This window comes from Anopheles bellator, chromosome 1 (genome assembly GCF_943735745.2).
Source record: "Anopheles bellator chromosome 1, idAnoBellAS_SP24_06.2, whole genome shotgun sequence".
In the NCBI taxonomy this organism is placed as follows: Eukaryota; Metazoa; Arthropoda; class Insecta; order Diptera; family Culicidae; genus Anopheles; species Anopheles bellator.
The window spans coordinates 21,756,192-21,778,732 of NC_071285.1; the positions used below are offsets into that span (position 1 = coordinate 21,756,192).

A 22,541-nucleotide genomic window follows, 5' to 3' on the forward strand; every position below is an offset into this window, starting at 1 on the left:
GCGCGTTTGTTTGCGGAAGGCGCCGGTTTTAACCACCTGACACCGTGGATTTTTCATTCTGCGTTCTCTCGGGTGCTTTAAAATGAATAACAAAAATTGACACACACAATGCCGGATTAATTTACCTCGTTACCAGCCTTCGTTCGCTGACGCTCTCAGGAGGGTCAATAAAGCAAAATTAATTTAGCGCCTGCCATTAGCGCCGCGAACAATATCGCAATCAGAAATGTCGGGTAGAGTACTGGCCCCGAACCGCTGAGAAGCGTTTCAGCACACCGCACACGATTAACGTTCTGTTTTCTTCGCTCTAAGACCCCGTGATCCCATTTTTGGCATCACTAATTGCTCAAGTGGGGGCACCGAAAACTCGGGGCCGCTAGCTTTTGGGGGACATCACGCTCCCGTCACTTTTACGACAAATTACTCAAATTTATACGATGCTCAATCAAGATCGTTAACGATCAACCTTTTACCAGCGCCCGGAGACGCATATTTTCTCAAACCGGCCCGGGGCGGGGATTCAAATGTTTGGTCAACATCATGATCGGCATCACCAACACTAACCATCTCCAGCGTCTTCCGCGGCTGGTTCAAGGTTCCGGTTCGATCGGTTCGCTGGCGCATTGTATGGCGCAATCGGTGCGCAAGATAAAACATCATCCGCAACACACTCCGCGCCGCCAAAAGGTTGGCCACATTGATCCACATCGTCGGCAAAACCGTCGGAACCTTATTGGGACGAAAGTAGTTTCTTGGCACTTCTTCTTAATTCAGCGCCCACTTCAAGTGTGCGCGAGACCTCTCGAGTGCCTCGCTCGGGGGGTTTGTATTTTTTTTGGGGGGTGCTGAAGTCATCATTAGGACATTAGTCACTCACTTACGTCCACTCACCTCTCTCTGAAGGCGAAGTCCGTACATCCGTGTGAGGCATACGTTTGGACGCACGAGTCCCTCTCGACGTGCACGTAAATCCGAAACGCGGACTGCGCAGCCGCACTGATATAGATAAATGTGAAGGATAACCCGGTATGATGGTGGGTTTGGCAAAAGGGGGGCTGTTGCGTGGCGTGGTTTAGTGGGGAACCTACCAAAACATGCCCGAAAAACATTGTTGCTTAAGAGGCGCCCGAGGTGGAGTAGCCCGAGCGACGGCGCGTTGATAGAAATGTTGGGCTTATCTGATTGCCGATTTAATACTTTGATGTTTTTGTCACACAGTCTGAAATGCTTAGATTTTATCGTTTCTATTTTATGGAAGCTTCAGCACTTATAAATGCCCTTCCTAAACTGATTTCAAAAGTTAAAAGTACACACAAATGTATGTATTTTGCTTAAGTTGAAACAAAACGCTTGCGGGACAGAAATGTTATTGAACTGTGTAGAAAATACAACAGAAGATACAATAAACTATAAATAAGCACAATTTTCAAATGAACAGATTGTTAATAGACAACACAAACCAAAAAGGGTGGAAGAAAACAAACACAGTGACAAAAAACTAAGCAACAAAGAGACGTGAATAAAACAAAGCTTGGTTGGTTAGATATTAATTAATGACAACAATCAAAACAGATGAATATCTAACCAAACATTCAAAAGGACAAATTCACACGTTTCTGATTAAGCAAATTAAATTTACAAGCATTGCAAATAATAAATAAGTAAAATTGCACAACAAACAAAATGAAACAAGAATGAGTGAAGTGAAGCTACGCCATGAAAACAGCGAGTTACGGCAAGCAGCCAGCCAGTGAATGAATTTAAAATTTCATCGTTCACCGGTGATCCGGCCCAGCATTGCGTACAAACACTTGAAGATTCTCGTGTACGTGTACCCCACCGAAGAGGAATGTTAAAACATTGCCGGGTCGGATTCTTATGCTCGGGCGAGCGGATACGACGAACGGAACAGCTTACGGTGAGCGTGCTGCCAGAACCATCTCGGCGGCATCCTCCGATGACGTGTATCTCGCACGTCTCGGGAAGACACTCTTCAACCGTTTCTTCATCCGCTTAGTGTGCCATCCGCGCCGGGGGCGTTCGCACCTTAGCCACCTTCACAGCCCAACCCACCTTGATAAGCTTGATCTGATGCCGCACGCTCGTTAGTGAGCTCTCGGTCCTGTGCGTTGTTGCGTGCGTGTACCGATAGCAACAAATAAAACAAAAAAGAGATGGAAATTGAAAGTAATTGATTTATGTGCTTTGCCGAAACCACCCACCCAGAAGCGCACGTTAAACACACACATACCAGCGTCACATTAAGCGCCACTTGGAATAAGGTTAGAGGGTAACGATTTGCCTGTGCCTGTCTGTTATGTAAAATGCGACGGGAATTCCCAAAGCCAAACACGATGAAGGATCACGATAACGACGTTAATGGTGCTATTTGGTCGAAATTGGAAAATTATTGGCAATATGATTATGGAGCTTTGGAGCTTGTTTTGCGATCGTCGTTTGAAGCCGAAAACACGCCGATGGCTGACCTTCTACCCGGAAGCAGCTAATGCTGCGTGCTTACCAGAAATAGGTGATCTAAAAATTTGGAAATGCTTTCATCTTTTGAAGATATGATTCGGTGTATGTTATTAATATTTGTATCACTTCCGTTATCCTTCAGTGAGCAAGCCCTTCCTTGATAAAATCACTATTGATCCTTTTTTAAATTCTCCATGAAACTCGAGGCACGATTATTTTGAACTACTGAAAGAAAAAAAAATGAATTCAAATGTTCAAAATATGCCCTGATTTGCGCCGAGACTTGTGGAATCCTTGGCGAGTATTTGCTTTGTGTGTAAAGGCAACAGACAAAGCAAAAATGTATTGATTTCTACTGTCAAATAATGGCACCGCTAATGATGGAACATCATGTAATGTTTCAACTACTGCCCCATTTCCGGTTTATTTCCGGGCTCCGGGACGCGTATTTGATTTTCGAGTCTCGCCGTCGAGTGGCGGGAAGATCAAATATTTGCGGCCTCGCCAGAAAATAGCCATCTCTCGCCTGTTGCCAAACGTAGAATGAGCTCAAAAAACAAATAAGATCTTACGCTCCGATAGCGCACGCGGATCCCTTCCCTGCCAGCGGGGGCCCATGGCAACTCCCGGCCGGGGGTCACCTCGGCTTGGCTCGTGGTCTTTTTCGGCTGAACGACTGAAATGAAATTACGCGAAATAAATATTGTACTTCTGTCGTTCTTCGAAAGCTGCGAGCTGCTTTGCCCGCTTTTCTAAGGGCATCCGGTTGCCAACCGTCGGCAGTTGGCAGTTGATGCCAGGAGCATCAGGGTTCGCCCAAGCGGACTAGCGAAGGCCAGAGGCCCATGACACGCCATTTATCTTCCTGAAATTCAGAAACAAACGTCGGATGTGACTACCGCCGGATTTGTCAAGCGTGTAGCGGGTGGCAGCATCCGAATGGTTCGCTCTTTTCTAGTTATCCTATCATATTTCATGCACGGGCACCCCACGAATGTTGCCATTGTCTCGGTAAACGGAACCGGCCTCTTTAAAATTGTCTCCAACTGTCGTACGTAACGTCTTCGATGTTTGTCCATTGTAGCGGAAAACGAAATTAAACATTGGTAATCCATTCGAGGTACGGACACACGGATGCCTCCGACTGGACTCCATCAATCTCACTTCTTCTGGCGCAGCAATTTATTACTGCTAATCCGTGGGGGAGAAGGCATCCGTTTTCAGGCGCCGACATTACGTCATGCGAGTCGCCACAAGCTGCCGCAGCGAAGGCCACGAAACGGAAGTCTACTTACCCGTCCTGGACGACGGCGTTCGCATTAGGCCAACCGTCACTGGTGAGCGATTGCTTAGCTCGTGGGATGGGCCCAGACTAAATGTTAATCGCGTGCCGGTCTTTCCACAAAAAAATGAGTAATGAAATTCAACGCATCCGTGCCGGGCACGTGCCGGGAGAGCTTGTTTATGGTCCTCCGGCTTGTAGCATCGTGACCCCTCATTTCTTTAGCACAAAGTCGCAGCCCCAGAAGAGTGAAGATCCACTTACTTCTCGCGAATTGGGTCAGTTTTTGCTTCGGTGACTTTCGGTTTCGTTGACTAACTCGCACTCGCCGCGGATGACTTTAATAAGACCGGCTAATTGTGCTCATTAAAATCACTTTTACTGTCCAGGTTTCGCAATATCTGTGCCATAGAGGCCCATTAGACAAAGTGCAAAGCTAACAGTGGTGCGGCGCGATAAGCAGCTGCGGAAAGTTACAGCATCCAGCTTTGTTGCTTCCATCTAATTTAAATGACAACAGTTAAATGGAAAAGAAAGGCATGATACGGCACTTGTGTTGAATTTTTTATTGGACTGGAAAAGATAAATGAAGCAATTCACATCAGCTGTCCGTTACTGTTAATCAGAAAATAAAAGGAATACTGCTTAGCAGATAAATATTGGCAATTGATAAATAAAAGCAATAACAAACATATTACAATAGGAGGTAAAAAAGGAGCAACATCGAAAGGAAATAGTAAAATATTTATAGTAAAATATGGACAAAAGCAATAAAGTAACGAATAATAAAAGCACACAAAATAACTATAATAAAAGGTGCAAAAAATAATAAAATAAAAATAGGAAAAGAAAATAATTGATGGTGATAACCCTGGCCATTAAAGTGAGACGTCCTTGAGACTGCAAACATTCGTTTCACCGATTCCTGGGCAAGTATGGTCAATGCATCGCTATTCGGTTTGCTGTCGGCAAACTGTTGTCCAATTGTTTGCTCTGATCGGATCACTTCTTCCTTAAAGCGAATCAAAGCTGCTCCGATTGTAAGGAACAGCCGCTAAGTACAGTTCTTAGAAATGGAACAGAAAAGGAATAATATTTGATGGCGATACGTTCGTGGCTCTGGTGTTCGTGATTTTGAGGAACATCTGTACGTTTTGGGGACCACTTAGTCCACTTAGGGGACCGTCACCGGCAGACTTATCTCCTGTGGAACGGCTGAGAGCAGCTTCATTTTGCCCATTTTCCACGAGCGTGTCAAGCCTGGAAAATGTGAGGTGCGATTGAAAAGCCGTCTTAGCCGCCGGGGTACGGCGCATAGAAATAGCCTGCCAAAAACGATGGTAAATATTGTAGCTTATTCCGGTTTTTCTGTTTTGGTGGCGGCGTAGTCGGCGGAACGTGTCTAGCCGAACGCGAAACCAATTACGACACCAACGTCCTCAACGCCGCAAAAAGAGAAAAACCACCACCGACGACGACGACGACGCGGGCAGCGAATTCTTACGGCATTAGCCGGCACAACCAGTACGCAAAAAAGAACCGGAATGAAAGAATGAAACATTTGCCACCTCCAGCAAACGGGGCGCGTCTGTGAGTGCGAATTCATAGCTACTTACTTCCGATTTCAATAGCCGCGAGGATCGAACCGGCGAACCATGTGACGAAAGAAAAATGCGGCAAATTAAGCTCTCCCGACGGAGCGTGATGCTGCAGAGAACAGTCCGGTGCTGGAGGCACCCAAGACACCAAGCTGGGCAGAAAAATAGCTCGAAGGAAGTTTCGGGAGACACACACTGCCCTTGGTGGTATGCCGCATCCTATCGCTGTTTGAGCAGTTCTATCTTCTTACTCGCCAAGACGCGTTTGTTTGTCCGAGGAATCCCTAGCGGGCACTTGCGGCCAGAACAGCTTTGACCATTTTCGCTGCACAAACGGCAATTAATCGATTTTCCGGTCGAGCTGGCCGAGAGCCGCAAAATAGCATAATGCTGCTCCATTAGCGGGGTACATGGTGCGCATAATGCAGAATGCACATTATCGACAGTGGCATTGGGCTTGTTAGCGTCCCGGACAAGCTCCCGATAAGTGCGGGACATTAATTGAATTCAAATGTACAACATATCGCGCAAATAGTACGATTGTGGACCATTGCTTCAAGCTGAAATCGAAACTGGAGAGTACGAAACGGTGTTGTGTGGATTAGGGATTGCCAGAGTCGCGTTTTGGGAAGATGTGGAATAGAATTCCTAGAATTGGAACCATTATCGCTTTTGAGTTCCCGAGTGATTAAAACAGGTTTATGAGAAAGCATACCTTAAACATATAGTGGTTCGTTCGAAGATCATCCGCCTCGCTGCACCGATTAATCAGTTTCTATTCGAAAGGCGTCAGTTTAAACCCTTATAATGCATCAACTTTGTTGGTAGCTGCATTCTGGTGGTGCATTCTGCATTCTGCATTCTGCATTCTGGTAGCTGTGGTAGCTTTGTTGGTACACGGTTCTACCCGATCTGATAATAATTAAAAACACTAAAAAATAAATAATAACTAAAGCTAAGTAAGTCTAAGGATAACAGAACAAATACAAATTGGTTGTATTTTCAACCATGTATTAATATATGTACTAAAAACATGTACTAACATGTAAAGCAAACAAATTAAAAGAAGAAAACAAATGATAAAAATAAAAAAATTCAGTCAAAACATAGGTCTGATGCATCGCCACAGCTGGCGTGAGTTCGATAATGATAGGAGGTGAGCTGGCCGATGGATTGGAGTGGAAAAGTTGGGGTTGGGAAATATCTGAAGCAGCAAAAGCGAGCAAAACTGAATATCACAAAACGGATTTCTACAAACCTATCTGTCTCAACTTTACAAATACAAACAAATGCTGCGAGGGGGAACATCCGTTTCGCTTCCCAAGATGACATTTGCCCCTGCCAGAACGTGGTACGAGCGGTAATCGAGCCACTTCGATTCCGATCTGATATTTGTTCAAACAACATTCCCATCTCCTCAAAAGCAATTCCATCCCAACAGACGTTAAAAGCTTCAAGTTTTCACGCTCCGGAAAAGGGGTTGCACCCCCCGACTGGTGGTAGGTATAGACTAATGTGAAAAGGATACAGCAGACCGGCAACGGCATCACTTGGAACAGACGAACCAAGAAAAGAGCAAACCACCCCGTGTTCGTGAGTGTGCCAATCATTGGTAGGATTATGGCGTTACTTCCGGCACACCGAGTCGCCCCAACTAGTTGCTACAGCACCGTTTTCATCGCGTGTCCGTGACGTGGGTCACGCCAGCACGTCGACCGTTGAAGTCGGGTCTGGCGTGAGTTGGGTGTTATCCAGTAGGGCAAAAAAGAAAAGTTAGGAAGTCCCAAAGCGACTTGAAGTGTAGGCGCGGCGTGGTTGGCGTCTAGCAGGGGTTTCCGCCCCGGTTTTTGGCGGTAGTGTTTTGCGGTTTGAAACACAAATATATCACCGACCGAACAACAAACGACGCCCGCCGTTCGCTTTGATGCCTACGCCGCACTGCACTGCTGCTGTATCCTAGATCCTAGACAGTTGATGTGAAATCCGAAAGCGATTCGTGGAAGGATAGCTGGCGGTTGGCAAAATAAGCTCGACTGACAAGCCAGGTCGGCGGCCCTTCAACCCGATGTACTGGCGCGTGCACTGGGGCAAGGCAGTCGGCTTTCGTCGGTGGAGCCGGTGACTAAAAATGGCTTTTGATACGAGAACCAAATATCCCAGGAAAACCGTCTGAAAAATAAATCACAAAGATCAGCCATACCCCGGAACGGAACAGATTGCAGATGTAAATATTGTGCACGAGCGAACCGAAAAAAAAAGTCAAGCTTAGCGGGTAATCTGCTTTCCCCAAAATCAAATATCCTTTTTCTTTCCATTTGTTTCCGCTGGTAAAGGAGAAACGATTTTCGTTTACATACCGTGACTGTTGGTGATCAAGGATATGGTGGCCAGTTTGAAGTTACAAGCTTTGAAAGGTACTCATCGAACTTTCGCACATTGGTCCGTACCATGGCTATGTAATCGATTGTCAATCGGTTTACGTTTTAAAATTGAATAGCAAATAGGGATGAAATTAATCTTTAAATGCTCAGCTTTTAATTTAATCCTCCTCAAGTAGCAGTCCACTTGGGAAGCGATACATTTGCTCTAACGTTCAAATACATACGATACATTTTCAAAACATAGTCTTCTTGTGGTATAGCTTAAAATTCCTTCGATGTTTCGGTTTCTATCTCTTCTATTGTTTCAAAACGGTGTTCCCGGAGAGAGATGGTGCATTATCATAATGGAAAAATAAATCATTTTCTCCCCACTATTTCGGTCTTTTATGACCCACAGCATTAAGCAATCGATTCATACCAGCTAAATAGCATTCTCTGTTGATTGCTTGGCCGGTTAGAAGGATTTCCTAATGCACCACACTTTGTCTTGATTTGATGCGCTTTATGACACGACCTTTGTGCTAACTGGCTGGACCCAGAGCTACGGGATATCCGGGGAATTCTCGTCTGTTTAGGATCGACCAGCTGCATTGGATGGGAATTCGATTCTGAAAGCGACACCTTTTCTCAAAACCGCTTTGGCATTGGTCGCCCGGAAAGGTTATCCGAGATAATCGCGAGATCCTTCGCTGGTGTATTGTCTTACGCAGGATGGTTAGCACCTCGTGGCCACTCAGAATACAGTTGCGAACGGTTTTGACGGTGGTACACCAGGAGGGGGGATTAGCATAGAATCGTCGCGAAAGGCGAACGTGCCATGCGAAAGTCATGTATCCGTGGTGGGAAGCCAGACCAGACCAAGACCCCGGACCAAAAACAATGCCATCGTGGCTGCCTAACGTACGCGTTCAGTCGAGGGCAGCTGGCTGGCGTGTGGAGCTCTCGGTGCGGATGGACTCCATCAACACAATTGTATGTCAAATCGGTTGGAGAGACAACCCAGCACACCGTGCCAACCTCTGATATGGCCGTTCTGCGGGCGAAGTGTCTGCCGAGTCGAGCGATTGTCCTATGCACCGACTTCCCCGAAAAGAGAAGGGCGCAAATGTCAGATCGGCGAAAAAGAACGCAGTGTGCGCAGTGTTGATGGCCCGCTGATTAGGAAAGTGCGCGCACCTTGAGCGATTCCCGAGGTACCGAGACGGATCGCGCGTTACCTTGGTGACTGCCATCCGATTTCGTCTCGATATCGTTCGATTGTCAATTATGAGCTGTGATGACATCGGATCGAGGGACGGAGCAGACTTCGGTCAAATAGTTGGGATTGGTGAATTTAAACACACTCGCCTATTATGAAAATGAAAAAGGAGAGCCTCTCATCGATAGCTGAAGGAAGTGTCTTCAAAAGTGATAGGAATGTTCATGGTTAGTACACTGCATTTCGAAGGTAGTAACGTCGCACCTTTGGACCTTTTTACGATGAATTCAGCTTAAATATTTGCTGACCTTCGAATCATGCAAGTTTATGACTAACGCAAATGTTTTGCAACGAAAGTAAAAAAATGTTCATTTTTGCGGAAGGATCTTCTTAAATAACGATCTTCTTAAGACAGGATCTCAAAGCCTTAATAGTTGATCGGATTGTTTATTCATTGCATCGGAACAGTCTGCAATAAAAAAAATACAAAATAGATAAAGAAACTACGAAGCGGATCGATTGTCAATCTGCTCAAAATTGCCATTCTTCCAAATGCCATCGCCGTTATGGGCCATGAGCGTGACCTTCTGCTTGCAGTCGTCTTCATTCGGGCACATTCCAAATCCATTAGCAACCGCTGAAATGGCTGTCACCTGGCTGGGTAAATAGCCCAGCCGGGTTTGGGCGTTTGCGTCATCGTCGTGTGCTGCGACCAACCATTACACAAGAATCCGGAAATTCATCAGAAACCCGGATCTTCCTGGGGTCACCCGGACCGCCGAACGCAGCATTCAAGTGCAAGTTTATCATTCCAATTAGAACCCCGACGGTGAAGGTGCCCGACCACATGTGCCCATGCAAGTACTAGGTCCCGTCGTTGCCCCGTATTGCTTTCAGCCCGACCATTGTTGATCGTGTGAAAATGTCATAAATGGGGAAAACTACCAACCCTCTGACTGCGGTGTAGTTCCAAGAACCGTGGTGCTGTGTACGCGTGGTGTGCATCCGTTTCACGTGACTGCGTGTGATGAAAGTGTTACAGCATCCCCACCGTAGAAGGTGCTTGAAAATTAGTTTTATTTCGTACATAATTTAATTTAGATTTTCCAGTTCATAGGTTTCATTGTTTCCTTTGTTCCATTCTTCATTAGACTTTTTCCACTGGTTTCATTATTTAATTCAAATAACGAATACACTTTCTTTTGGTTTTGAATTATTTACTTAATTATTTCAATAAAAAAAACAACAGTATATGAGCTTACAATACAGAGTCATGGCGAATCCAACTTGATCTAAGCGCTTCGAAAGGTTTGTGATATTTTGTTGAAATCAGTGTCCATATTATTTCATTTACAGACCCTAGCCTTGCTCGGCCGCTTTGCGAACTCCCAGCAGGAGGTAATAGTGGCCATCGATGAACCAGGCAAAACGCAGTACCACGAGGCTAACTTCAACACGAGTAAGTGCAAAATGAGAGAGAAGATGTCTTCCATATTCCGGATGATTGGTGGATGCTTTTTGACCGTTGACTTGCAGGCTCCTATCAGTACGGCTACAAGGTGGGCCCGAATGGTCAGTTCCATCATGAGACGCGCGGACCGGACGGAGTCACGTACGGCTGCTACGGGTACATCGATCCCAATGGGCAGCTGCGCGTCACGCACTACGTGGCGGACACGCACGGCTACCGAGTGGTCGAACCTAATCGGCCGGTCGAGATATTCGTCGACGCCCCGACGCAGTACAGCAAGTGAGTAGTGGCGGTGGCTAGGGTCCGGGAAGGCTAGGGACGGAATCCTGATTGTGTGCCTTTCCCTGTCCCCGGTAGCTCCATTGTTGAGGACGAACCTCGTGAGAGGCAACGCGGACAGCTGCGACCGTGGACCGAGCTGTATCTACCGAAGGGTTGCGGAATGTTTCCGGGAGGGATGCGCCCTGAAGGAACGTCAGGCACGACTCAACCTCAACCGCGTCCCACGCCAGGTAAGCTTTCGTTCCGCGGGGGGAGGGGCAAGGATTTGAGGGCGATCTTCTACGCGGGCAAAGTCCGGCAGGTACTCGCAGCGATGTTAGATGCACGGGGTAGAGAGCACGCACGTAGTCATGGCGCACCGTTCGTTGTTTCTGTTTTTTCTTGCACACACTCCGACCACAGCACCGACACACCGACCCAGCACAACCGGTGGAAGCGGACCTACGCAAGGTAGTAGCCGGGAAGATAATCCCATTAATCTCCATTAGTGTGCACTCCGTTGCAGGTACTCAATATTACTAATCATGTTCCCGTAGGAAGCAATCAACCGAACCAGGGGCAAGGTCAGTGGCAAGGTCAAGGGCAAGGTCAAGGACAAGGTCAAGGGCAAGGTCAAGGGCAAGGACAGGGACAATGGCAAGGCCAAGGTCAAGGCCAAACACAAGGTCAAGGCCAAGCACAAGGTCAAGGCCAAGCACAAGGTCAAGGCCAAACACAAGGTCAAGGCCAAGGACAAGGTCAAAGTCAAAGCCAAAGTCAAGTTCAGAACCAAGGACAAGGCCAAGGACAAGGCCAAGGACAAGGTCAAGGCCAAGGGCAAGGGCAAGGTCAATGGCAAGGACAGGGACAATGGCAAGGCCAAGGTCAAGGACAAGGACAAGGGCAAGGCCAAGGCCAAGGCCAAACACAAGGTCAAGGTCAAGTGCAAGGTCAATATCCGGATCAAGGGCAAGCTCAATGGCAGGGGCAAGGACAAGGGCAACAACAAGGAACCCATCATGGTTCAGGACACCAGGGACAACATCAAGGATCTCACCAGGGACCGATCAGTTCCGGGGAGCATCAATCGCAACACCAAGGCAGCCACCAGGGCATCAATAGTGGGCAGCACCAAGGCCAACACCAGGGTAGCCACCAGGGTCCTGTTGGCTCCGGGCAGCACCAAGGCCAACACCAGGTGAGCCACCAGGGCCCCAGCGGCTCCGGGCAGCAAGGACAAGGTCAAGCACAAGGCCAAGGCCAAGCACAAGGTCAATATCCGGGCCAAGGGCAAGCCCAATGGCAGGGGCAGGGGCAAGGACAACACCAGGGACCACATCACGGTTCAGGACACCAGGGACAGCATCAAGGATCACACCAGGGACCGATCAGTTCCGGAGAACATCAATCGCAACACCAGGGGAGCCACCACGGCCCGAGCGGCTCCGGACAGCAAGGCCAAGTACAAGGTCAAGGCCAAGCACAAGGGCAAGGCCAAACACAAGGTCAAGGCCAATGGCAGGGGCAAGGACAAGGGCAACAACAAGGAACCCATCATGGTTCAGAACACCAGGGACAACACCAAGGATCTCACCAGGGACCGATCAGTTCCGGGGAGCATCAATCGCAACACCAAGGCAGCCACCAGGGCATCCACAGTGGGGAGCATCAAGGCCAACACCAGGTGGGCCAACAGGGTCCCCTTGGTTCCGGGCAGCATCAAGGACAGCACCAGGGAAGTCACCAAGGTATCCACAGTGGACAGCACCAGGTAAGGAATTGGTTAGCTTAATGGGTGGTTCCTACTTATCCTTATTACTTATTCGGCTACAATCGCCGAGCGGTCTTGGTCTGCATCAAAGAATTTTAGGGAATTTTTACGACGATCTCAATTCGTACAGCTCGCTCTTGTATTGACTTCTAGATTGTCCCTCCACACATCTGAGAAATATCCTCTAGGGCGTGGCTAAGAGGGTTTCATCAGTTTTGGAATAGAGTCCATGTCTCAAATGCGTATGTGAATACTGGGGTATTATGAAAGTTCTACATAAACCCAGCCCTCCAAATAGTTTTCTCAGACTGTAGAATCACATGTTGCCTGCTAGAACCCTAGCGCGAATTTCCTCAGTTATGTAATGAAGAGGTGCTAGGTTTTCTGACTGTACGCAATCATCTTTTCAAGGATCCGTCGCATGGTTAAAATCTGATCTGTTGAAGATCAGTGGTAGACTTTCCTCTCGCGAATCCTCCCTGATAGTTGTCAACTATTTCATCAACGTATGGGATTAGTCGTTCCTACAGAACGAGGGAGATGTTCTTATTCGCGGTATTGAGCACCGTTATACCCCTATAGTTGCCTTTTGCAGATCAAAGCTAATCAATCTGCAAATCTGAATTTAAACTCAGTGTCTCAGTAGTAAAATTTGTTTGGCGATTAGAGTCGGTGTAGGAAAGTCAGACCGACTCATTTGTTGAGGGGTCAGACTCACTAAGAATCAGAAATTTTCAAAAGAGAAGAGAAGAATTTCTCATGTCAAAACTCGCCGTCACAGGGAGAACACCAGCACCAGCACCAGGGACCGATCAGCGGAAGCAACCAACACCAGGGTAGCCACCAGGGAAGTCACCAGGGACTGTCGCAGGGCGAGTTCCAGGCTCAGCATCAGGGCCAACACCAGAAACCGATCAGCGGCAACACGGAGGAGCACAACGTCCAGGTGCAAGTTTCCTGGGGACAGGGAATGGGTCAACAAGGAGGAGCACCACAGTCCCAAGGCCAATCGCAGTCACAGGGTCAGCAGTCGCAAGGACAATCGCAGGGTCAGCAGTCCCAAGGCCAAACGCAGTCACAGGGACAGCAGTCGCAAGGACAATCGCAAGGCCAATCGCAGGGTCAGCAATCGCAAGGCCAATCGCAAGGTCAGCAGTCGCAAGGCCAATCGCAGGGTCAGCGACCGCCACTCGGAGGTAAAGTATTGTGTGGCGCAATGCAGACACCAAATAACTCCTCCGCCATTATGTGTTGCTCTTAGACCCTTAGATACTTAGTCGTAAGAAGTTACGTAACTTTATGCCATGGTACTTTACTAAACAGCTTAATCGTATTAACCACTCAGAGACTAATCGTACACAAACACTTGCGCTTTTCACACATGTCACACCCACAACACAACGCACAAACATACGCCACCATCGGGGCCACACTCGCCACATGTACACTGAAACACACTGCACACCACTGCACCACACCAGTACAAATTGGGTTCGGATTTAAGCCGGGCCAGGGGGGCCTGCAGGCAACGCTGGGCCTCGGAGGACCGCACGGTAAATACCTGCCGGAAGCTGCTGCTGCTGGGGGAACTCCCAATGACTCCCTAATGACTAACGCTCTTGTGGCTTGGGGGTGGCCATCGAACAGGAGGTCTCTCCGTAGGTGCGGCCGTGTCTGCGGCTGGAGTGAGTGGCCAGGCGAGCGGTTCTCACAGCGGACCCAACCATAGCGCTTCCGGAACGATCGGTGCCGGTGCCGGAGCCGGTGGAGTGCAGGCAGGGGCCAACGTCGACGGTATGGCCACGATTCTCGGAACGACGGTGGATCACTCGCACATTACGACCGTCACGGCCGGTGGGACCAGCGGGACGCAGATCTCGCACGCTGGCCACAACTCGATCGACGGCCAGCACGTGTCCGTGGCGGGCAGCACCGGTGTGCAGGTCGGCGTACAAGCAGGTTTGATCGATAGCTCCTTGAATCACACCGGGCTCGTCTCGGTCGGTGGGGTCAACGTAAGTAGCGCCACGTCGGTGGGCGCAGGAATCGAGGGCACTCTCACGTCGGGGCTGGAGGGCAGCGCACATCTAACGCACAACGCCACCATCTCGATTCCGACCGGCGGTCAAGGTAGTATTCACCACCCGAGAGGCCTAACACCGTTCTGGGGGTCCTCTCCTCTACATTGCTGGTGCTGGGATGTGGGACTGTAGTGTTAGTGCATGCTTTTAACCCGAGACCCAACCCGAGACTCTGCTGCAGTACTGACGGCGTCGTTCCGCTCCCTGCCAGGTACGACAACGGAGCCCCCCACTGAAGGTCCGGAGCCAGCAACACCCGTTCCGGGATCCCCGAGCACCGCGATCGGTGTTCATCCTCCGACGAAGCCGATCGACACGAGCTCACCGCCTGCATCGAATGGTCCCGGGCCGGGACCGGATAATCCCAACAACGGCAACCCGAACTACCAGATAGCCGTTTCGCAGTATCCGTACTTCTTCGTACCGTACCCGTACCCACCGCCGAACGTACCGCAGGCGCCTTGTAACTGTCCCGACGATCAGCGGCCTAACCAGCAGCAGCAACCGGGCCAACCGACCGGCTACCTCGGCTTCATTCCGGTCATCTACATCCCCAACTGTCACACCCAGAAGAGTGGGCTTCCGGCGAATCTCAACTGGCCGGCTCCACCGCCACCGACAGGCGTTGGACGCTCGCTGGACCAGCTGCCTGCCCAGCGGTTGTTCCAGAAGCCCGACGGTACCTGGGTGTTGCAGCGAGCCCGCGCCCGGCGGCTCCGTGCCCGGCGGCCACCACCGACAGTAGCGACCCCGTTTGACGGGCCACCGGACACCGGAACCCTTTTCGGGCGGAAGTAGTCGCAAGGGCCGATGGGCCGAAGAGCCGATAACGAAGAAAATACTCATCTTACTTTAGGTACATCGAATAGGTTTTTATCTACACGCGAGAGGGATCAGCACCCCGGGTGTCTCTGCCGAAGCTCGATGCCATCTCGGGCAGGTCAGCCATTTTGTTTCTTGCCGCCATGCTGTGATTTAACTTTGGGCCGATGTCAAACACGCGAACAAGAAGAGCGCACCGAGCACTTGCCAGAGTAGTCGGTGGGATCGGGTGGATTTGGGTCACTCTGTGGCCCGTGTAATGGTTTTGGCTCTCGACTATTTCTTTCCACCTTCTCGGTAGTGCTGTTAAATTATTTAGGTATATCGAGGAATGAAATAAATTCATGTCGACGCATTAGAGGAGATGGAGCCGTAGAGTTTTATTCATATCACACCGTAAAAGCTGGGCAGCAACGTGGGCACTGTGACACCAACCGCTTCTAATTCTGGTCCTTTCCAACCGGGAAGGGTCTGTAACTCCACAGCCGGAGAATTAGTTTCAATTATCTCCGGAACCCCGGCACCCGGCCTACGGAATCGCGGATAACTTCTTGGACACTAATTCAACGGCAATTGACTTCCGAGGACGAATCCGATATTCCCAAAGCTCCGAGACCGATCGAGATTTTTTTTGGTGATCATGATTAACAGGCTGATAACCTGTTGATAAAGCGATTGCACTCATCATGTTCTCATATCACCAACAAATAAATAAATTTAATCCATTATCATAAATAACATCCTTCGTTTCTGCAACGGTCTACCTTTTGAACAGTGCCCGTTCGAAGCGTCAAAAGCGTACCGAATTGCATAGTTTCAGGCGTTTACCAGCCGATGCCGAAGTAACCCTTCGATGCACCGCAAACGTATCGCATCGCTCAAAGCATGTTCTAGCGGGCTACTTTGTTGACTAAGTTTCGTCAGGAGGAGCATAAAGTAATGGGCGGTGTTTCGACGTAAGTGTTTAGCATAAGTGCTGCTTCTGATTTGAAACTGAACCCAGTGGCGCATCATGTGGTTACATTTCGTGTGTTGATCTGTGATCCCGTATTAAGGCAGTGAATTAAGTTTCTTTCGGTTCGTAAGAACCGTCAACTAGTCACGATGTATATGGCCTCAGATGCGTTTTTTGTTAGGGTTTCCAGCATCTCAAGTGACGGTAAACCCGACGATGAACCATTGCCGTCGGCAATTAAAGCGCATCTAATGTCTGAAGTTAAATTTTGCAATGGAACCAAATCGTACAATGGGCCCACGATTTGGAACTTTTGAGCTATTGTAGAGAAACCAATTGTTTTGTTTTCTTCCTGGAACAGTGATTGACCATTTAGCTTTGACAATCGCTCGCCGCTGGCTAGAACATTGCTTCGAATATTCAAATTCTGTCGTTGATCACCCCGATCCGCGGATACTGTGGTGATGTGTGAATTTTTAATGAATCTCTAAGCTTCGACACTAAACCGAAAGGTCAAAAGTTCAGGTTACCTCGCAATTTATTGGTGGTGGCAAAAAAAAAGTCAACGCATTCACAACAGCCGGACAAGAGTAAGTGATTTTTCGTGAATTCCTTAGCTCTTCTTCGGTGCTCGGTGCCACACGTGCTTCGGAATAGCATACGTTATGGGACGAATGGGACGAAAACAAAGCGTATTAGCGATTAGAAGAAAAAATAAAGATGCCGACGTTAATGTGCAAATATTTTACCAGCCACCAGAAAGAAGAATCGAGAAAGAATCGAGCAGATGTTAGGTATCGGAAAAGTAGACTGCATAATGAGCAGAAAGCGAAATCCGATAAAAAAATTCACAGAAATGATACACAGAGTAGAAGATGGCATACATCACGATCGGCACAGTGACAAGGTTACATGTCACGGCGCAACACGATGAAACTGAACTGGAAAACGACTTGTTGTCAAAAACACTTGCTACCAACCCCGTGTTTGGTGGTTTCATACTTATCTACAGGGTGCTTTGGGTGAATTTTAAGCGAGAATATACTTTTAAAAAAAGTGTTCGAAAAAAAGGAGTATCTGCCATGCTACAGTTAGCTTTTCTATGTCCATGATCCGACGTGTTCGACCGATTATGCGAAAGCCGATCACAAACATAAGGCAACCAATGCGGGTTTTGGTCCGTCGGGGAAATAGCTCTATTTAGGTTATGGGCCGTCAATTTAAGAGACTTCGGCTTCAACTGACCCAAACGGGGCCTTCTACGTCCTCTCTGGATGACCTAAGATGGCTTTGCGGGCTAGTTCGTCGTCCGCCATTCTCATGACATGAGCAGCCGATCGGAGCTTGGCGAAGCGTATACACTGCACTGAGGTCGTCTGAGTGAGTCTGAGGTAGCCAGCATCAACTGAACAGCCAGTCAAAATAAAAAACGTCGTCGTTTTACGTTGAAAGAACGCTCCCAAAGGCTAAATGATCGGAGTTTTAAACAATCCATTAGACACAGCTTCGTCAAAAACAGTGCTCTCCACTCCACTTACCCTACTTAACACTTTACACCAAATGTTGATTGACTGCAAAAGAGAATCGGCTCCAGTTAATGTTATTGGAACCCACTCTGACTGCCTGAGGCACCCTGTGCCAGTTGCGTGTGCGATAGCTTTTCTGCGGATGCAAGCTTTTTATGCGCCAGCCTATGCCACCCAGACTGTGTGCCAATGACCGATTTGTTTTTCACTTTCACGGCCACTGGAAGAAGATTCGTTTTCGTCCGGAACCAGCTGGTACCAGCTGAAGTAATGGAAGCGTTGCAATCGGAGGTATACGCAACACTCCCCAAGTGTCGCCGGTACGCGCGGTCGACTTGAAAAGACTCGTGATATACAGGCTTAAGAAACTCCAGCTGGAGCTTTCCCGGTGGGAGCGGATATCGTTTTATTGCCGGTCCCAATAAACTAGTTCGTCAGTGCCGGGTTGAAGCGCCGCCCGTACGGCACAGAGAGAGACCAAGATCCAGAACTCTAGTGGAATCGCACCGCCGCCGCATGGTGGTATGGTAAATGATCGGCCATAAATTACTGGTACCATAAAATCCCGCTCGCGGTGGATGAAGTCACAACGCGCAAAACAGCGCCAAGAAGACTAACGCATAATATTCGTAATTTGGAAGATGCTCCTCGTCGTGGTGGAGGTCAACGGGTTTGCCCGAGGGATCGTCATAAGGAACCGAAATGGAAAAACTGGTCCAGTGGCGACGGTGGTCACTTCTTCTTCTGCAACAGGCCGGTCGCAGGTCGGTCGGTCTCGGCGATACCGGTCGTGTGTGCAAACATTGTACACCAAACAGGTGTTTGCGTGTGTTAGAAAAGGATGTTTTCGGGGAATCGAGCTGCGGTTCGATAAGAATCCGCGAGTAAGAACCATCAACGCAGCGAGGGGTTCAGGGCCACGATCGAGATGGGTAGTGAGGTCGTTAGAATAATTTGAACATCGACGAGACCGGTCCGGGGTACGGCAGGTCCGGAAGAGTCCGGAGCTGGTGGTGAGTCTGCGGAGACGGAACGGAAAAAGGATACATAAAATGTGGAAAGCCCATCGTCGGACCTGATCGCGTGGATCGCGCGCGTCCGTTCTTGCATTCTTCGTCAGCCGATTCTAAATTATGCTGCCTTGTAAACCGATCCGCCGGCCACAGAGCATATCATCTTCAGATTTTTTTTTTTGGGAACGAAGGCTGCTTCTCTCAGTGGAAGGGGTGGCCGCTGCACACACTACGTTAGTGCCCCAGGGGCAGCATTATCAAAACGCGGTGGATCCTGTCTGCCGGTGTCCAGTTGTGTTTCGGAGCTCGCAGAAGTCGGACAACGCAATCCAAAAAGTTCCTCGTAGCCCAGGAGTTGGGTTTAGCTTTCTGCAGGTTTTGTGCTGTGACGTTTGTGAGCGGTGCAAGCATTTTGGGACTTCGCTTCGTGTAGGCGACATTTGGGAGCAGCGAAGCTCCTTCGAAGCTTCGAAGATGCGGCCGGATTACGTGTTGGTAAGTGGTGGATTTTTTTTTGTTGCGCCGATAAGATTTGGGGCCACCGTGTCACCGGCTCACGGCTGGTCGAATGTCGCCCCCGGTACGGTGCAGATCGTCGATGTGGAGCTGTGTGTTGTGCAAACCGGTGCATTGGACGATGTGTCTGCCGTTGGCTCAGTTGGGGAATTCCAGAAAACCTCAGTATTGTGCGGAAAATACGGATTTTATTAGAAAAACGGGTCGCTTTCTTTGGTGCTATACGGAGTACAGCCACCAGTATGATACGATACGATCAGCGAAAATGAATGCAGAGGAAACATGAACATTTTTTCTTGAATTTAAATAGAGAGCAACGTTTTTTTGATTATATTCACCTGAAAGTTCTGTGGATTTTTTTCCTACAAACGAACTTTTCATTACAAGTGAACTTGGCATATTGGCATTTTTCATTAATAATTTTTGTTGAATGCCTTGTTTTTGGAGGCAACATTCTTAACCTAAGTGAAGCAATCACTTTACTAAGAAATAACTAGGAACAGAATTACGAAGAATTAGCTGCATGAAAAGCGAATTTCCAACCTAACTCGGTGACTTAGGCCCAATACTTCTGAGTGTGTTGTCAAAAACATGATTTTCTTTTTACGCAAGGTGTGATTATCCTTGTTCATAAATATGCCCTTGAGTAAAGGATGATTTCATTAATAATCAATAATTTAGTTGTAGTTAAAAAAAGGACTCGATTTTCGTCGGTAAAATTGACTTTCAATTTGTGTGGCTCTTGGAAGATAATTTACATAACATTTTAAATTCTACAATTCGGTTGTTGTTGGATATGGTTTGTTGAGCTACAATCAGCCTTTTCACAATCTTCAATGATGTTGTGAATACATTTTGCCTTTAATAACATTCGCACGGTCGCAAACCCGTTGTATGTAAAATTATGAAACAATGATTTAACATTTGATTTTTTCCAATTTCCGCAGTTTAACTTCAAGTTACATAGCCTCTATTTTTATGTAAATTATGTATTATAGATTATGTAAATCTTTTTATCATCCCATAAGCATTAGACCATGAGTGACCAATGTGTAATCTTGTATGTAAGAATAGACAGATAAACATAACGGACAGACACGAGACAGGCATACAGGATTAAGATATTAAGCACTCAGCTTGTTGTTGATGACGATACAATTTAGTTTCATTTTGGAAATCAAGAATTAATCCCCGAGAGCCGGCTTTCTGTTCTTTGTGGTATTATTAATAAGAACTTAAGTTTTGCAGGCATCGGCATTATGTATGTCATTATGCGGCATTATTATGTAAAACTTTTGCTTAAGCTAATGGTTGCTATCGCGATTCAAATGAGGAACTTATGTTGACCACTGTTTGAAGCTTCCAAGATGAATTGGCATAGTGACATTTTAATTGAGACTAATTTGCGAAGAATCGATGACTGATGACGTAACGTTAGAAACAGCGTATCGTTTACCAAATGCGTCTCTTGCGCATCAGCTAAACAGGTTTTTCGGTGCATAGGCAGCAAATGTCATAGAATCAGGATTAAGGATCCCGCTGGTTCTCCTTTTTTTTATTTTTCATCTCTCACTTGGTATAGACGTTTCGCAAACTATTTTTATCGCAATATCGCGACAAGGATGTTTATTTTTGTTCTTACAGTTCACCAACTTTTTGCGTCTCTTTTTCATATCTTAGAGTAACAAACTACAGCCGTATTTATTTTTGCACGACTTTTATCATTTTTTAATGTTGGCTTGGCAAGAACAGCAATGAACTTTAAGCTAAGCCTGCGCTTTGTAACGGAGTGTTTCCAATGCTTTAAGCGTTTCGTGAAGCGTTCCGTATGCTTCTGAAGTCCGATTACCTGGATGCCAGTGAAAATATCAATCTTCGTTCTGCTTAAATATCATGTTTTCCATCCTTCAACTATGAATCCATTAATGATTTTGGAATTTTTACTCTAGGTGTTCGTAGTACTCTTGGGGACTTTCGTCGAAGCTAGAGAGGAACGGGCGTACAGGGGAGGTACGGTATCGAATCACGTATCACGAAACGCCTGTGGTCTAACGCAATGTGATCTAATCCACAGGAAAAGCCGAATACAAGAAGGCCGATTTGAAGGGAGAAACCCAAATTCAACACCAGAAAACGATCGACGATGCAGTGCTCGGTTGCTATGGGTACATCGATGGCCAAGGAAAACTGTTCGTTACTCACTACATGGCTGACATGGGTGGATATCGCAGTATTAATCTTAAGAACCCAGACAAAGTTACCCAAGAAAGGGCACGATCCCTGATGTAAGTACGGACTGTGGACCCTTTCGAATACGGGTGTTGATGTGTAACGCCACATTTTTCGTTGTTTTAGGAATGGCGCTGATGGCCCCATTTCGGATCTCTTTCCTACCGACTGCACCGAGGAAGGAGCTTATGGGCGACTCAAGAAAATGGCAGAAAAAATCAAGGAAGAGTTTGAAAATGGTGACGATGCCGAGGAAGGCGAAAGAAAATCCCCTTCGTATGATGATAAGGATGAGACACAGGCCACACCGAAGGGTGGGAAATCACCGAAGGACCCTCAGCAAACGTCCAGCAAGGGCAATACTTTGAGCGACCAAGACAAACCCGATGGTTCTGAATCACGAAGACCAAACAGCAATAGAAGGCCCGGAGGAAATAGGAAAAGTCCAGGTAGAGACGATCCAAAGTCGAAATGGGACGATTCTGAAAATGCGACCATTGTGCAGCACCCGAAATCTGGCTCTGATAAGGCAAAGGACTCCACACCGAAGTCAAAAGCCAACGAAAAAGAAGTCAGCTTCGACACTCGAATCTCTGGTGACTCAGACAGTTCACCGCCTAGCAGTAGGATACCTGCCAATAAGTATAGCGTAGCAAACCTTTTGATGAATTCCGTCAAACAAGATGGAAAAACAGCGCAAAAACCAGGTAGTGATGGAATAAACTTGAATAAGCAGGATGACGATCAGTCAGATGATGCTCCATCGGACGCAGAGGATGACGAAGCTGACCAGAGTCTAGACAAGGATTCCAGCAAGCCTAAGAAAGGAGGTAAAGGATCACCTAAGCCAGGCAAAGATGGAGCTCCTTCGAAGAAACAGGATCCGAAGTCTTCCGATAAACCAGCTAAAGTCGACAAAGAAGCGTCTCCTGACGACAAACAGGACGACGATCAGTCAG

At 47.7% G+C, this 22,541-nt stretch overlaps 1 protein-coding gene across 1 annotated transcript; it reads left to right on the forward strand.

Annotated features, from left to right (window-relative positions):
* The first annotated feature begins 540 nt into the window (after positions 1-540).
* On the forward strand, positions 541-15,319 carry LOC131215216 (hornerin-like). Its single transcript, XM_058209604.1, has 9 exons — positions 541-687; positions 10,294-10,396; positions 10,474-10,687; positions 10,766-10,920; positions 11,227-12,440; positions 13,222-13,636; positions 13,922-13,993; positions 14,088-14,570; positions 14,733-15,319. The coding sequence occupies exons 1-9, from the start codon at positions 541-543 to the stop codon at positions 15,317-15,319; spliced, it is 3,390 nt and encodes a 1,129-aa protein (XP_058065587.1).
* The last annotated feature ends 7,222 nt before the right edge of the window (positions 15,320-22,541 follow it).